The sequence below is a fragment of the Syzygium oleosum genome, unplaced genomic scaffold, assembly GCF_021117445.2.
Source record: "Syzygium oleosum isolate NSW1041296 unplaced genomic scaffold, Sole_v2.1 Sole_v2.22, whole genome shotgun sequence".
Taxonomy (NCBI): domain Eukaryota; kingdom Viridiplantae; phylum Streptophyta; class Magnoliopsida; order Myrtales; family Myrtaceae; genus Syzygium; species Syzygium oleosum.
In genome coordinates this window covers 342,398-360,479 of record NW_026607506.1, presented here as the reverse complement: position 1 = coordinate 360,479, position 18,082 = coordinate 342,398, and the positions used below count along the sequence as shown (strand labels likewise).

At 40.7% G+C, this 18,082-nt stretch overlaps 2 protein-coding genes across 3 annotated transcripts; both read right to left on the bottom strand.

Annotated features, from left to right (window-relative positions):
* Positions 1-479: 479 nt before the first annotated feature.
* LOC115675894 (probable E3 ubiquitin-protein ligase RHG1A) lies at positions 480-7,122 on the bottom strand. 2 transcript variants are annotated; one of them, XM_030598687.2, is made up of 6 exons: positions 6,260-7,118; positions 2,971-4,749; positions 1,966-2,016; positions 1,386-1,484; positions 1,155-1,295; positions 480-1,039 (listed from the first exon to the last, which is right to left on the bottom strand). In XM_030598687.2, exons 2-6 carry the CDS (start codon positions 4,687-4,689, stop codon positions 908-910), a joined length of 2,142 nt encoding a protein of 713 aa, XP_030454547.1. In that variant the 5' UTR covers positions 4,690-4,749; positions 6,260-7,118; the 3' UTR covers positions 480-907. The 2 variants fall into 2 exon arrangements, with proteins under 2 accessions (XP_030454547.1, XP_030454548.1); XM_030598688.2 differs by lacking the exon at positions 1,966-2,016 and having other exon boundaries at positions 6,260-7,122.
* Positions 7,123-13,778: 6,656 nt separating this feature from the next.
* LOC115675896 (uncharacterized acetyltransferase At3g50280-like) lies at positions 13,779-15,636 on the bottom strand. The gene has a single exon (XM_030598693.2). It carries the CDS (start codon positions 15,371-15,373, stop codon positions 13,976-13,978), a length of 1,398 nt encoding a protein of 465 aa, XP_030454553.2. The 5' UTR covers positions 15,374-15,636; the 3' UTR covers positions 13,779-13,975.
* Between the last annotated feature and the right edge of the window lie 2,446 nt (positions 15,637-18,082).

Here is an 18,082-nt window from a genome sequence, read left to right as displayed (position 1 = left end):
AGAGAGGATGGCTTATCCAAGAGGCAAGGCCAAGGAAATGGCGTTCAAGGGATGCGCTCACAGCTCCAGAGACGCGAGTTACGATCCTCAAGTTGGGCGTGGCGGACGTCAAATGGTCAGGCCTGGAGTTGCTCGGGTATTTTACATGTGTCGAGGAACGACTAGTGGTGGGCACGCGTGAGGTGATTGGGGTGATCGGAGAGCTCCGACGCCGATTCACAAGCTCGTTACAGCAACTCCGCCAACACAGTCTACACAGCAAGAAAGGGCAAGAGGCTCTTCCTTGGCATAAAATGGTAGTCATGACTCAAACTGAGCGTTTCTACCGATGGCATAGATCAAAAGAAAAATGTTTGAGGCCATTTAAATGATTTTCCTTATGACCAATATCAATATTCTAGTGTAATGAAAGCCTTCAAGGAAACACACTCCACTTCTTAGTCGGTGAAGCACAATGTTAACTCAAGAACAAAATAATATGGAAGAAACATGAATCTTGTTTTGCATAAATTTTAAGAAGAAAAAATAGGACATGCATGAGAAAGAGTCTGCATGATTTCGTTTCGATGCAAACGGAGTTATACATTTTTCCAGTACAGATGGACTCGACACCCTTTATAGCCGCAGCTGAACAAGGCCCTCCATTCGAAATGCCGCGCAGCAGTTTATTTTTCGACGACTTAATACGATTCACTGGTCCCCTTAAAGACGCCACCATCTTAGTGCTAAGCATTAGATAGCTAGCTTCGAAGGATATGCACCTTTTATACGCTTCTTCAGCTCCTTCACGCCCATGCAGGCATGCACTGACTTGGTATATGATTCTGCGAACTGCTTAGATGCTGTGAGTACCTTTCACTCATCTGGCCAGACATCAAGACATCAGCAGAAAAATGACAGCCGCGTCTCACGTGGTCAGGCCTGTCGTTTTACAGATGGGGCACAAGTTCTTGTGCATCAGCCATTGCTTTATGCAGTCGGTGTGGAAATCATGCCCGCATTCCAGAGTCCCAACACCCTCTCCCTCGTTGTACAACTCCTGCATATAAAAGAGTCCCATGTTAGGCTCTGAATTGTCATAGAAGCTCTCAAGAATCATGAACAAGCAGACTTTAGGATCGCGCTGCGATGCAGAAAAGAGCGGTTTACTCTACCTGACAGATACAACAGGGTTCGGCCTCCGCATCCATGCAAACTACAATTGTGTACTTGCGCTGCTTCATGCGACTTAATATGGTTTCCTCGTTCAGTCCAGTGCTGACGTTTCCGATGCGCTCTTCCAATGCCAATAATTCCTGGCACCCCAGCATTTAAACTATGTTCATGCTTCTTAATAATTTCAAGGTATTAACAAATATTTTGAGAGAAACAGCTTCAGCATTTACCTCATAAGACATGTTATCGACATCAAGCCGCATGTCCCCATGCCGATCATGAATATCAGCTACCCCAAGGAATACTGACTGATCGAGAATCATAACATCCTAAACATGAAACAAAACATGCAAAGGTTAAATATCAAACTAGCATCTTTCACCACCAGTGCAATATGACTTGTGCATAATTGTCATGGTCTGGGCTTGCACTCACTGATAGTGATACTAATACACATTGCATCTCCGAGAAAAAATTTTAAGTAGGCACATAGGAATTCTTAAAAGTTTTTATGATTCCATGGGATGCAGTTGGGAAGCCTGTATGTTGTTCAGTTCAGACTGTGAGATATGATGGGTTCTACACGAGATGAATTCTTGCAATAGATATTGATTAACCATCATGTCCCAACAGTATACTCCTAGCACTTCTAGCATCTTATGTGCACAACGTGGACAATCGCCACTTTATCTAATGTCCGAAAGATTCATTGGCAAGGGCCAATTTTATTTCCTTAATGGTTCCGGTCTCCAATGACATGCTTCCAGCAATCCGTAGTTGAGCTTATAACGTTGGACACAAAATTCTAACCTCAAGACGTAAGCCCTCTCCCTGGCGCATATGATCCAATACACTCCGAATCTGTTCCACAATAAATGAAACCAGATGAGGCTAATGCACAATCAGAAATGTCGAAGAAACAGATGAGTCCACGACTCTACTACTCGGTCAATTATGTTCCACTTAATCCCTCATGCCTCTCAAAATATTTTTAAGTCGAAAGCACTAAAAAAGTGATGGCCAGAGTAAAATTTGAATTGTGGCAATAATCCATAATCACAATTACAAAAACCAAGAGACTAGGCATTAACATGGCTTGCGAAAGTATACTTAGACAGTTCGAACCATGAAATAAAGCAAGCATTCATTATTGACCATGCAAGACACAGAGATTACATGAAACTGGTAGCCTTAATAAATGTTTGGATACATGTGAAAAAGAGGCAAAAGTATGATCTAAGCTTTAGAGCAATTGCTAAAGTCGGAAGCTAATCCATCTTGTGTTACTCGAGGACTTTCATATAGGTACGTGTGGTCGTAACTTCCTCGCATCTGACATATTTTACCTCTGAATTTTGGGCTCAGCAAGTATCCAAAACCTAGAAAGGACATTTGAATGTGTCCTAAGAGAAAAGTCGTAACAAATATCCCTTGTTCTAAAGATGTAGTATAGGCAGACATGCATCATTTTGTCACTTCAAACATTTGGGTAACCTTTCTTAACAAATTCATTATGATGGATTTCATGTCCGATAACCACGCTCACATTTTATCGTGTCCACATGGGTTTCGTTGGCTAATAAGGATAATCAGAGGAACATCTCATTCCAAAGCTGTTGTCAGCACAGTAGATGCTTGATTCATATGGGGAGAGAAACCAAGAAAAGGAAAGACAGGGACCACTCAAGGGTAACAAGTCAAACACCGACTGCAGTCGAAGCATCCATATTTAAAGACGTAAGCACAGAACATGGCCTCACTTCCAGCACGGACATAAATTGCACAACTTGACTAAAGTATAGCAGCAGGACAAACCTCTGACACAAGCCTTCTACGACCTTCACTTGCAGCAGCCAAAGTTCGCACGGAATACGGAATTCCTAGTGCGTCACCATGTCTTTCCATCCAAGGTGCTGACCTGGGGAATGACCGACGATGACCCTGGTTACGAGACCCAGATGAAAGGACATCTTGTGAGAAAGCAGGATGGCCTGAAACATCTGAAGAATGACCGCTATGATCCGTCTCGCTCCCAATGGAAGCTAACAACGATCTGCGGACGTATTCAGACAATCTTCGGGGGTACTGGGAATGACGACTGCGATGGGGCACTGAGTTAGGTTGAGATGATTGAGGGACAGATGTACTTGATCCAGCCTGAGTACTATAGGTCGTACTTCTTGGAATTGCACTACTTCCGCCAGGTATATCTCTAGATACTGGTCCTTGAACCAAAGTTCTCAATTCACTAGCAGGTATATACATAGGGTGTCTCCCAATATTTCTCGAATACCTGCCCAAGCTGGCTTCTTGCAGCTCATCATCTCTGTTTCTAGAGAAAGCTGAACTAGAAGAAGTGCCAGGTCTAGTGATAGAACCTCTACTCCACCTAATTGATTGTTCAGGGTATGGCAAAGAAGGCAGATCAAGCAGATCAGGCTGGTCTTGGACGTTGACATTGCTAGATGCAGGTGCCAAAGGCAAGTCCAAGGAATGGTCAACTGAAATAAATCTTGATGACTGGGAGGTAGACGAGTCATTGGAGTTGCTAAGAGCGCCTCCCAGAGGGTGTATGATGGAAGAGTTTGGATAGTTGTGCATAGAAGAATTGATCCTCAGGCGGGAACTTCTCTGTGAGGTTCCCGCACTTTCTGAAACACTTGTGTAAGGAGGACCATGAGAAACTATTCCCGTCACATGACTCACACTTGACCTTAGTTGTGGATCTGCTTGTTCTGACATACGAGACATAGTTGAGTTAGGGCTCATGTTACTGTGAGCAGAAGTGGCATGCTGCGCACTAGTTTCTTCCACTTCAAGAAAATGAGAGCTTTCACCCATAGAAGATTGACCAATATGTCCTTCAAGAGACTTTCTTTTACAAGGTATGTGCCTGACATCCAATGAGCCACCTTGTCCACCGTCATTTTCTCCCACAATACATTTACCGTTCCCTGGAGGTATCATGAAAGGATCAGAGCAACCAGCGGGAGGAAATTGCTGATCATTGAGTCCAGACAACGAGTATAAACTTGGAGACTCAGAAAAAGAACTATCACCGCCATGACCTGCATTCAGGTTTAGGTTCTGCCCAATCCAACTAGAACGAGAACTTTGAATCATCAGCGGATTGACGCTGACATCATCTAATAAGAATCTTCTATTGTTGGCACTTCTTTGCTGATCTTCGATAAGCGGACCAGAACCACCAGAAAATCCTGCTGAAGACAACCATCCATGTTCCGCTTTCCACTCACTACCACCAACCTCATGATATGAACTGCTAGAACCACGCTCAGGTATGCTGCTGCCCAGCAGGTTCTGCCGCTCATGACTAACTGAGTTCAAAAATGCCATTTGATCACTCGGGGATACCATACTCCTTGAAATTTGGCTCTCTGATGAACTTTGTATAGTATTCCAGCAAAGCTGATGACTATTCATGCCATTGCTTGAAGAAGAAGAAGAAGAAGATGGATGATCAATATCAAGAGCTTCCGGCAAGGAACTTATGGCACTTCTCTGCCCTTGCATTAGGGCTGAGATATATATGTCTAATCAACTTCCACTTCTCACAGTCAGCTCCGAGAATGTCTGACATAATAAAGAAAAGAAAGATCAGTGATCAAGTTCTGGAGAAAAAAAAAGTTCATAGCTTAAATTTTACCCAGTTTCCGTAAATCAAATTTAAATCACATCATGCACAGAACGGAGGTTCACCACGATAAGGATCAGAGAACAAATTACTTTATAAGGCACCGTATTTTGTTCTAATGGTTAATATTACTTACTTAGCCCTATTTGATTCTAGATAAGCCAAGAGACGTTTTCTCAGAAAAATCACCACTCATCAAGCCCAGTTATTCACTCTGCTCCATTTATGTGGGACCAAATCAACAAGTGGTAAATGTCTTCACCATCACCGGTTTACTCTGCCTAAACTTTGGCGGTGAGGTAAATATAACACAAACATCGACTCTGATATGCAATCAATAATGGAGAGAGATTAGCAATGCTTATAAGACACAAAAGTATGCTACAGATATGGCAAAGACTAATCCACTTCAGTCGCTTATCCACAGGCTCCATAGTTTATTCTGCTCCATCAAACTGAGACTAAGATAATTTAGTGATATTTTTTGGCCAGTAAAGTTTTATTGTAACTCTATCTGCTTACGCTCTAACACCAAACATGAAACCCATTTTGAAATGTGAGATGCAATCAGAACTGGAGAAAGAAAATTGAAACTCATGATCCTCTAACACAGAACAAGCCAAGTGCATCCACAGTTCAGAGAAGCAGTATGAATTGTCACTGACAACTATGTCACCATAGTGACACAATATCCTAAAACAAAAAAAAAAATTAGAATGAAATTGGTCATTCAAATTAACAGTGAAACCCTGCGTGTGCTAGTTATTCCAAACAGAAACTTGAGGAGCAGAGTAGCAAATTTTGAGATTAAATAGCATCACAGAAAGAGCTCAATTGAACTCACTTCAGAAACCCCATTTAGGCTAATGGAAAACTAAGCAGGTACAGCAATCAAAAGCAACAACAACTACAATATCAATATGGATCCAAGTGTTGAACTGAAGTTCATATGCACCCAGAAGGTAAGACAAAGCATCAAAAAAAGTGGTGTAGCCATTCGAATGAGAAAAATATCAATCCTTCAAAAAAAAAAAAGTTAATTTGAGGACGATAAAAGGTGATGCATTTTACATCTTCTTTCTCTATACTAAAGTTTCTACGATAAAGGAAGTGCAATATACAATGACCCAGACATGGGAATCTATTGTGAATATATGTAGGATCAGCACAAACAGGTTCCACAGAAACATCAGCTAAAACAAACACCCCCTCAAAACATTGATTAGCTACGAGAACCAAATAGAAGACCAAGGGGCTTACAACAGACCCAGAAACCTGTAAAGTTTAGATTTTTTTCCAGCAGAAAATCTTGCTTCGGTTCTGAGGAACAAAGAAACAACAACAAAAAAATCTCAAAAAAAATTGCAAAAAACTCAAATCATTCCCAGAATCAATGATCGATAATCACCCCTCCATCAATCAGGAAGAAAACATACGAAAAGTTCATACCTTTGAGATGCTTCAGAGCAAGCTGACCGATCTAAAATCAACGCCTCCAGAAAAAAAAAAGAATAAAAAAAAAGGAAAAAGGGCGTTTAATCTAAGCTTCCCAACAAACTCCTGCACTTTCTCAGGAGAATTTGACAGCAATCAAAAGAAATGGAAACAGAAAACACCAGCTGCCAAGAGGCAAAGCAAGGCCTTGGATGGAGAAGGAGGGGAGGGGTGGTGAGAATGAGAAGATAAAATCCAGACAAAACCAAAGAAGGGAATTAAAAGGAGGCCAGTAACCACCAATTTAGGGAAAAAATGGACCCAGGTAGGGAGAGAGACAGAGAAAGGAAAAGTAATGGGTCATTATTGGAGCAGTTTCCTACCAAAGAACTGCATAAAGATTTAGATATTGAATGCCAGAGAATCCAACCAAAGCTAAAATTAAAAGTTTCCCCCCGGAGCTGTTTTACCAAATGTATGTGTCTGTCTGTCTCTCTCTCTCTCTCTCTCTCTCTCTCTAGGCTTGCTTTGCGTTTTTGGTTCTTCTTACATTACATTGGTTGGTTTATGTCTCTCTCTCTCTCTCTCTCTCCATGAACATGATAATTAAAGAAAAGAAAGACCCGTCTCCCAATACACGCCGAAGCTGTAGTCAGGCAGACCCACACCCTGTCCTTGCTTTGCTCGGTTCCATCTTCTTCACGACAGGCACCTTCCCATTACCATCACATGTCTGCTTTTCTCTCTTTTTTCCTTTCTTTTTCCTCGCTCATTTTCTGCGGAGCCACCCTCGCGACTTCTTTGTTCTTGCGGGGTTCCTGTGGCTGCGACGAGAACCAAAAAAAAGAAACACGATTTGACAAAACTAACTAAAGAAATGCAGACGCGTGGCCGGAGTAAATTTCTGGGACGCTTCTTTGGGGAACTTTATCTTCTTGATTTTGTTTTTATTCTTTTTTTCCTTTCCAATGTCCGGAAAGAACCAAATTTATGCGTGCTTTTGTTGACTTTGGCTCCTCTGTCGTTGCGTTTTCATCCATGGATGGATGACACGGGGAAAGAGTCAGGTCAGACATTGGCAGGGGCAAATTGCAATAAAAGGGCAGGGGAAGTCGGATGCCATACGAGAGGCAATTTGACTTGGATGGTTTTGATTATCGTGTGGCTACTACTGTTCTGATGGCTTGTCTCTTCAGTGTACGATTTTGCATGTCTCATTTACAAACATGGCTGTAAACTGAAGTGACTCGTAAGCATTAGGACTTTTTTATTATTCGGGAGGACTTTCTTCAAGGTAAAATGTTGTGCCTACCTTGCCTATTGGGAGCTGCATTGGATCCCGGTATTTTGGTAGAATTTACCTCACCAGGACAGGACAGGGTGTTTTCACCTATCTAAACTACAACGCCTTATTTTATGGCCCGGCATTCGGTCTGGTCCGGCACCCACATTGCTAGGGATACATTTTTCCTGCCTCCTTAGCAGGCAATATCCCCTTAGGAGTTTTACAACCTTGAAAATCTAATGTACAGACCTTAGGGTTAAAATCTTTTTAAGACCTGCTCAGGTCTCAAAAGACCTGTAAACACTAGGACTTTTTATTATTTGGGAGGACTTTGTTTAAGGTAAAATGTTGTACCATATACCCCACAAATATTAGCTACTAGAATAAGGCTATGCTACTTTCGCGGAAAATGAATAATATTTTCCTAAATATGATCGCTTGTATAGTTTGAAATAATTAGTCAAAGAAAAATATTATCATTATCGGCAACAATTTATATCTGATATTTTCATGAACGATGAAAATGTTTTCATTCATTCAATTTTTGTAAGTAATATAAGCAATCATGTTTAAAAAAATATTTTCTAAATCATTCATTTCGTGCAAACACAAACAAATCCTTAGATAAAAAAATTCTCGGTTGTTGAATTTGAGCCAGTTGCAATTGGTTGCCAATTTTCACGCAAGGTCAGACATCCAACGCACTGGAAGATGAATGTCCGACGCATTAAAAGTGAGATCTTGTGATGTTTTGCACAATAGCAAATGGATGTCCGATTCACTAGCATATGAAGGTCCGACACGATCAAAGAAGTCAAATTTATTGACGTTTTACAATGCTATGATCTTGGTTATAACGTACGGTTGCAAAGCTTTGTATATCGTCGTAATTTAAGGAAATCAAATTTACGACGTTAAGTTTTGGGTTACAATGGAGCATGGTAAACCTTTGGAAACCACTGTAAATAAAAAAAGCGCAAAATTTTGTATTACTTATAAAGGATTATCGCAGACCTTCGCAAAGTGTAGTGATTGAAAGAATGCAAAATTCTGACAATTTTTTCATTGTTTACGAGGAACCACTGTCACCCATTGTAAAACAATGTAATTAATAAAAAAAATCCAATTTTACAACATTTTACTCTCGGTTACAACTAAATGTCATAACTCTTATCAACCGTTGTAATCAAAAAACAACATTAGAATTTAAAACATTTTCTTCTTATTTACGAGGAACCTTGTAAAATTTTGTAATATAAGAAATTCCAAATTTACGATGGCTTGCACTTGGTTATGACGAAACATCATAACTATTTATAAATCGTCATAATTAAAAATTTATATTTACGATGTTTCGCTCTTAGTTATTATGGACTATCGTAAACGTTTGCAATCGGTTGTTATTAAAAACATGGAAATTTACGACATTCTGTTTTTAATTACAATAGATCATTTAGGAACATTTATAAATTTTTGTTATTAAAAAAAAAAAAATAATATATGGCATTACGTTACTGGTAGTGACGTAAGATTATAAATATTTGTACACGGTCGTTATTTCTTTTAAAAAAAACCAAATTTTACGACACTTTAATATTAGGACAAAATGTCGAAACTCTTTGTAAATCGTTATAATTAAAAAAATAACGGCGTTCCGTTCATCGTTACGATTACCCAATTATGAATTGTCGTAATGTAAAAATCTAAATATACAATATTTTGCTCTTGGTTACCACGAAATATCATAACCTTTTCTAAATCCTCGTATTTGGAAAAATATCCAAGTTTAGACTTTTTTTCTTGGCTATTATAGACTCTCATTAACATCTGTAAACTATCCTTATTACAAAAGGGAAAAAAAAAATAGTCCACAGTTACAACGTTCAAATCTTAAATAAGACGGGTCATCATTAACATTTGTAAATAGACAATTTAACATTTTTCGAAATTTACAACATTCTAGTCTTTGTTAGAATGTAACGGTGGTAATTTTGAGAAAAAATCCACATTTACGATGTTTAGTTCTTGGTTATGACTAGAGCAAAACGACATAAAAAAAAAGAAACTCTATCTCTTGACGCCTTAGAAAAGCTTGCAATATAGTTCATTTTACCCATAAGCAATAGCGTGATGTCGTGTAATTTCCAATTATTACATGAGCATCTGAAGGTCTAGAGGTGTAATCAAGACGAGCCAAGTCAATGCATTGCTACTTGACTCGACTAGCATACTTAATGTTCAAAACTAGGCTTTTATGCCCGATGCTTGAACAGTACCAATTTTCATACTCGAGCTTGACTTGGTTAGAAAATTGGACACTCGAGCTCAACCCGCCTGGAAAATCGAGATACTTAAGCTCGACTCAATCGTAGTCAACTTTCAAATAAAGCTCGAGCTCGGATTTTATAAGCTCGAATATTATGTAATTATAAGTATTGTGTGTTCATACTTCTGATTATTAAGAATTTAAAAAAAATAATGAAAGTTCGATTAGGTTCGTGAGCCTCTCAAGCTAAATGTTGACAAACGCAACCTTGACTCAACAAAACACTCGAGTAGCTTGAGTTCGAGCTCGACTCGAAATTAAACAAGTCGATCTCAAGTCGTCATCAAGTCGAACCTGAATTATTCAATGTAGCTTGACTCGGTTTCACCCTTATGAGTATAATTTACGAGATACGTCTCCTTACATGCTACTGCAAGATTTTCACAAGTACACTTTGTAGATGGACGAAATGACAAAGCTAAGGATACGAATAAATAGTTGAAGACCTTTAAATACAATTGTGATTTATCCAGGTGGTTTTTAATTGATCATGTGAGGTAATGTGGGTGCACGTAACATGTTTAAACGTGTTAAGTGGGTCCGATCATGTATCACTTTCAATAATTATGTCGTGCTTCAATTAGCCGAAATATTTCCACAACACATTTATGAAACCAAAATGTTGCGATGCTATGGCGAAATCAAGAATAAATTTGTCATAAATCTTACATTTTTATCATTTTTAGGGAGGATTGTCGTGATGCCATAAAATAATTAAAAGGGGCAATCGACATTTTCCATTTTTGAAACTTGGCTATACGGTAGAAATTCCCTCCTTTTTTTGGAAGTAAATCTCGTCTATTGATCCTAAAGTCTTTAAGTTTTTATATGTTACGACAATTGTATAAGAGTTATAAAAAAAAATAAGGATTTACGATTTCATTACTATTCGAGAATCTGCTCGTCAATGGACCATAAAGTTGCCCTCCTTGAACATCGTGAACATAATTTGGGTATAGAGGAACAGACAATTATTAAGAATCTAGCAATCAACAAAATATACGATCATATTTAGAATTATAAGAATATCAAACAACATAAGAAACTCACAAGTTCAAGCCACGTTATAAGCGCACTTCTGCCCACCATGTGCCTTGAGCATTTACTACTTCATGTGGAGAGACTTATTGATTTTTGGCTTGTCGGTGAGCTTCGGTGATGGGGTCGTACATTTACAAGAGCAAGTGCCCTGAGTATTCATTGTTCAAACTAGTCGAGCATTCAATCCCGAGGCGAGTGCCCTTAAATTTACAAAACAAAAAAACGGGTTGATGTGCCCGGATTCTATAAAAGGAACCGGATGCAAGTCCCATCCTATATAAAAACACAATTAGGAACATTTCCACTCCCTATATGCAAGATCCCACATGTTGCCTTTTGAATTTTCAAACATGCCTTATCCCCATTTATGACCACAAAGGGGAGCATATGAAGCTTTTGCTACCTCTAAAATAATACACATGGACAACTAATGACAGGAATATCAGAATTTGGGATGAAAAATTCCCCTCCACTAACCCCATATGACTCAACATCTTCGTAAACTGTTGGATGTGGGCAGACATTGACAGCCTCAACTCCAAGGATGAAGCCAACTAGTGAGCTAGTAAAACCCGCAAGATAAGGTTATATTAGGCATCGATACACCCCTTACCTACCACCATTTGTGCACTAATCACCAATTAAACAAGAGATAATAACGGAGCAGGTTTGACTCGTTCGACACAATGAAGGTCCGTGCACTTTGCTTGAGCCAAGAAGGAAAATTGAAAAGATGGGTCCTTGTGTTCGATGACATTCCTTCCTCGGATTCTCTTTTCTTCATGTGTCTTGAGTTGTGTCGTGAACAAATTTCAATGGATTGTAGAGGGAGGCAAGACTCACGCCCTTGTACTGTGTCTTCGCGTGATTAAAGGGTATTGAAATGATCCACCAACCTCTTCTAAACTTGGGTCAGATAAAAAGAAGGGGACATGTGAGAGTTTGAAATGTGATTCTCAACTTTTTCTTTTTTGGTGCTGTTCTTTTTTTATTTAATGAAGATGGTGGACACATCAAAGAGGGACAAGAGAACGAGGCTGAGAGGGCTAATGTTCCTAGCTTGATTACTCTCTCTCTCTCTCTCTTTTAGTAGATTATCGAGAACAACAGGGACCATTACCACGAAGTAGATGATGAAATCAGAAAGAGAAAGCGAAGAGGACAAGTTTGGCTCAATTTGTTGCCACCAGCATCTGGCATCACAACTTTGGTGCACCCACTTTTGTCACCGTTTGAAACAGCGTGGCGATCTCTTTTTGTTTAAAGAAGAGAAGAAAAAGGGGGGTGAAGTGCAATCAAATGATGCTTACGAAGTCAAACGATCCACAGGATGAGCCACTGTTTGTGTGTTCTTTCCTGCAATGTGGAAAATGACCAGTTGGTGATGGTTTCAGCACCAAGTTTAACTTGTATCGCTGTGGGGCTGCTCATTAAGCCCTGTAATCATACCTAGCTAGATTCCAGCTGATTTTGAATGGCTGTCGGTCCGATGAGGTGAACTATTCCAGCACATAGAGTGGGGTATAAACAAAACCAAGGAGGGCCAGATAAAGTCTAGCATTTCTCTCATCCAAAGGAGAATGATATGTCTACTATAGTTTGATTTTGCTCACGGAAGAGGGTATCGATACGTGGTTTAGGATGTTGCCAATTGGTAGGTGTCGCAGCTAATTTTGACCTCAGGCAACGATATTCACTGTTGGCTTGTTGGTCTCTCTCGAACTCATTGGTGCCCACCCATTCAAGCCAATTTTTCACGTTCTTGCTAGCCTGGGCTCTCATGATCTCATTTCAACCATTATTTGATCACTTGGGTCATGATTGGTGCTCTCTCGCTCTCTCTCTCTCTCTCAAAGTCTAGTTACAACGAGAATAATTAGCCAACAATTCTCAATTTGAATTGTTTTTCTCTTATTTGGGTATTTAATCTAGTCATAATCAATGACGGGCAACCATTGAATAAGGTGGGATATCAATCTCAGATGCATCGAACCATTATTTAAAATATGAAAGTGAACATACTAAGTGTATGTAATTTCTCATCCAATCTTATTTTACAACTTATCCGAACAAGCAAAAGCCAAACTGAGTTATGACTTACGGCAAGTCTTCGAAATTTGGTTTTAAGATATAATACTGATCAAGTATGACGAGTTCGAAAAATGTTTATCGCAACTAACCTAATCTTATAGACCAAAAAAAAAACTAACCTAATCTTTATCATACTAAAAATCACGGTGTTGAGACTCGGTTTATTTGGAGGAAACAGGAAATGTCAAAAGTAGAGAGCAAACCACAAATTGGAGCCAAGAAATCACATGATAGATTTGTAAAATCATTTCTTTTTATCGTTCACCCCTGTAAATAGGATAATTCGACTTAAAACTATCAAAGTTTCAATATCATAATCAGTTGAAAATTTTTGGGAAGAAAATAAGCATTTACAGTAAAGGAAACTAGTACGGATTGAAGAAAAAATCATTTCCTTTTATCTTTGGACCTGGCGATCCCATCAAGTGAATCCAATAGATCTTGAATTGCGACAAAGTTCATTGTCAGTGTAAAACAAAATTTGGACGATTTATACTTTTATTAGGGACTTTTTATAGGGTTCTGTACAAAAGAAAGGCCTCAACCCAAACACTAGTCTCTTGGACAAAATGGGCTATTGTCCAACACCACAATACTTCTTTGAGCGAGTTGGGCCTCGCATCTAAACTTGGACAACAAGAAATCCACTTAGGCTGGGTTTAGTCCTTCTGCACAAATTATTTTGAAATGCAATAACGTCTCTTGAATTTTGATTACTCTATACTTAAATAAATCAACTTCGAGATTCTTCTAATTTAGATTTTTTCAACGCACAAGTAATAATGGCTAAATTCACTCTGTAATTATTACCAAAAATATGACTTTATTGTGCATCAACTGATCCACCGCTTGTACGTAGAAGACAAACCCATTACATAGTCACTATAGATTAAGAAATAAGTCAAACCACAAATCCTTATTCCTCCTAAAAACTAACGGCATCGACTCGACTTGCACATGACCACCGTGTTGGCGTTGGCCCTCCATCCTACGAAACCGTCACGGCGGCCATGAATTCAGTGTCAGCTTCGAGAAGTGCCATGGTCGCCGGCGGAAGGCAGATCTCGAGGTCGATGCTCCCGCCTCCTTCGCGGCCCGGATAGCCTGAGGCCTTGCCGTCGAACTTGTTCGCATACCCGCTTCGCAGAGCCACGGCCTTCCCCAGCCCGAACTCATTGCCATACTTGTCGAACCGCGGCGAGCTCCCCATCATGATGCTGTACGGATCGAACGTCTTGTCCATGTGGTACACCTGCGGCCTCTTTATCCACTCCTGATTCCACTCCCGCAGCTTAGCGTTACTGTGCCCCGCCACTGCAGCATGCAGCAGCTGCGCCGCCCAACCGAGGCCGCCGCCCAGCAGCTCCCCAACCGTCGCCGCCGTCCTCAACGGCGTGATCGAGTTTCCGAAGTATTCCGGCGAGAGCGGGGGGTCCAGCCTCCCCCGGTTGTTCGCAGCCATTCGGCAGCCTGTGACCTGGCCGGGCGGGAAGTGGCGGGCGCGGGTGATGCACCGCCATACGAGGGCAGTCAAGGACTGAAAGGACGAGATCTTGGTGGTGCCACATTGCCGGTTCGCCTCTGCCTTGAGCCCCGCGATGTCGTCAGCGGAGAAGTGGAAGACTCGCTCCCTGAGCTCTGGGGCTTCGAAGTGGGCGAGGAACGACGAGGGGTCGTCCGTGTAAGGCAGGCTTACGGGGCCAGGGTGGTTCTCTGGGAACCACCGGGTCAGGACCGGAGGACGTGACAGCTGGACGACATCAACGGCGCCTCTCTCTTGCGCTCGGAAGATCTCAGACCACGAGTTGAAGAAGTGCCAGAAGGAGGTGCCATCACCGAGGACATGGTTCATGGAGAGCCCGATGAAGATACCGTCGGCAAGCTCGGTGACCAGCACGGACAGTAGGGACAGGTCATGGCCATCGTGGTTGATTGCCCGGTCATGGTCAAAGAAGGACTGGACGACGGCGGGGACGTACGTAGGGGAGAGAATGTCGGCCACGGTCATGTCGAGGGCAGCGTGGATGAGCCGGGCTCCAGGGCTGTTGGCACAGTCGACAACGACGTTGTACAGCGGGGGTTCGGCCCGCTTGAGGGTGGCGAGGCGGCCCGCGAGCGGGTAGAAGTGGGCGAGGGCGGAAGAGAGAGAGCGCTCGAGTTTTTCCAAGAAGGAACGGATGAAAGCGGGGCGGTCGAAGCCAATCTCGAGGCAGCGAGGAGGGAGGGGGAAGAGGAGGCCCTTTTGGATGTAGTGGAGGGAGAGCATGGCGAGGTCCCACGGCGGCAAGTGGAGGGGATGGTCGGACTGCGGCGGAAGCTGGGGTGGCTTGACGAAACAGTCGGAGATGAATCGGACGGATTGAGGAGGAGGAGGCGGAGGAGTCATTGTGTGGGTTGTGTTCGTTGAGACTCGGTGGGTATTGATGATTTGGTATAGACTGAAAGGCCAGGACAAGATGCGAGCATCGGTTGCTGGTCGTGTTATTTATAGGGGTTCCCCGGAGTTCTGCCAAATAGATTTGGTCAAGGTCTGGTGCGCATGGAGTTGTTTGATGGGGGTAGGGAGCGGAGACCAAGATGCAGTAAGATTTGCGCTTTGATTCATTCCTTCGCCGGTCGTCTTCAAATTAGCTGAGGCTTTTTTTTAATTTCTGGGTCTTTCCAGATTTGAACCTCTCGACTAAAACCCATGGAGTTTCGCCTTTATATCCGACTCTAAACAAGGTCCGAGAGAACCGTCTCCGTTCACCTTCTGTTTCGCTTACTGTGGAATTATCAGCTGACAATAGCTATGTTGCCTAATCCCATTCCAGGTTGAAGCCAAAGGTCGTTACTATCATTTTGTGGTCAGATTAGACGGAACTAACAACTACCGGTGGGTGCCCTAGAAAATGGGAAAGCCTACACCACCAACTACGGGACTCCGCCAACTGCAGGAGTTAATCTACGTTTGACTAGTCGAAGAGTCTCGAGTATGATTTTCATCTTATTAGGACAAAAGAAACAAGCAAATGCAGCTAGCTAGTCTTTCATGTCACCTGCTGAGCAATTTCCTTTTCCTTTCCTTCCTTGAAAACGTCTCCTGCTTTGCTCGGACAACCTCGGATTCGGCCGCGGCCCACTCCTCGCGGCTTCCAAAAAACGAACTGCGGCTTGTGCTCTGATCATAACCAATCAATGAGTGTTTGAAGGGTTATATTCACAAATTAATGACGGTGACGATAAATATATTTCACGGTCAGCTGTAATCTACAATTTGATTTTGATTCAATACGGGATATCTACAAAATTTCCACGTACAGTTCTTTCATAACTTTGAAAACCTAAATATACTTTGAATTCTAACAAAAAAATCGAGAAGAAAATTTTACACCTATTCTTTTCGGTGAGAAAATTACCTAAAGATCATAAACCTATTGCATTTGTGCCAATTGAATCCAAAACATTTTCATGTTTTGCCAATTGAGTCCATCTGACCAATTTTAGCCAGAACTCGTTGACATGGATGCCGACCGTCTTAAGTGGTATGACTGGTGCTACATAGACATTTTTTTAATAATATTTTTATTTTTTTAATTTTTTTCTTTAATTTGTCTTTTTTTCCCTGGACCGGCCATAGGCGAGGGTCGGGATGCCCTCGCCGGCCTCACTAGCCCAGATTGGGTATTCAATGCATGCAATTCGGTCATGACACGTTCTTAGGGTTAGTTTTGTTCGTCCATGTTGATAAGAAGAAGGTCAATTAAACAAATAATAATAGATTAGCATCTCATATAGATTGCATTTAATTATAAGGTTAACTCGTGTAATGATTCATATAATTTAGTATGCATGTCATTTGGTAATTAAGAGTTCATACTAAGCTATTCATCATGTTTTAATTAAATTAGCTTAATTTGATGAATGTTGGCTTAATTACATGCATAGTCACGGTCATGTAGTCGTTAGCAATTTAATTTTGCATACATTAGAGTATTTAATCAAGAAAAATAAATAAAAAATAGCTTCATGTCTCATTCGGGTTACCTATAGTTTGCATCATTGTCGCGACCTCACCTCCGTGGGTGCACCACCTAGGGTTTTGGCTAATGGATTATTAAGTCTAAACCTAATTCGAACCCTCCCAAGCCCTACCAATTCACGACTTAGGGTTTAAGTTCTTAACATGCAAATGTTTTCATACTGGAGTCGCCACTAATTTATTTGTAGTGGGTCGATTAGAAACCGAAATAAAACATAAAGAGATATGTTTTATTCCTATGAATCAGAAATTTTGGATTCGGAGACTTGGTTATGCTAGAATTAGTCTAACGCCCTTTTGGTACATTTTCTTTTCAAAAAAATGTTTAAGCAGGCAGTCTAGATCTATTTTATGACCTAGTTGCTAACATGTAAGGTGACATTGCGGGTGCGTAATCCACCAATTTAACACCCAATAAAGAAAGCAGTAAATAAATTACTAACTTAGGAGAATAACGTACCTTTAAGCAACATAAGCATCTGCATTGTTAGCTAAAAAATCACACAGACAATCCTAATATGATTTCTAATTAACAAAGCAATTCACATAATTTGTTCTTTAGGGATTTCGCTTTATTAAAATGAAAACTAATCTAAGTGCAATGTCGTGCAAAATATGACATGTGATTAATGAAACCTAACATGCGAACTATATCTCACGCGACGAAGTGGCCTAATTCTAATGACGGGCAAATGATGTATTATTTGTATTTTTCATTAAAATGCGGAATAAAAAATGCCTGAAATAACATGCAATCTATTCTAGAAAGACACTCAAACTTATCCTAAAATAACTTCTTTTTGGTATTTTTTATGAAAGTTCAAAATAATAAAATGTCCTAAATAATCTATTAAGACTAGAATAATCCCTAATTTAAACTAGGAAATGAACTACCCTAAATCCCAATTTAAATCAAGCAATTATTCTATCCCCTAGATATACCCAGGATACCCTAAACATGCAATATTTCTAATTTAAATCCTAACTAACATTTTTTGGATTTTCATTGTTTTAAAAAGAAAGCAATCAAACAAATATAGCAATCGCACTCAAACGATCCACGCAATCCACAAG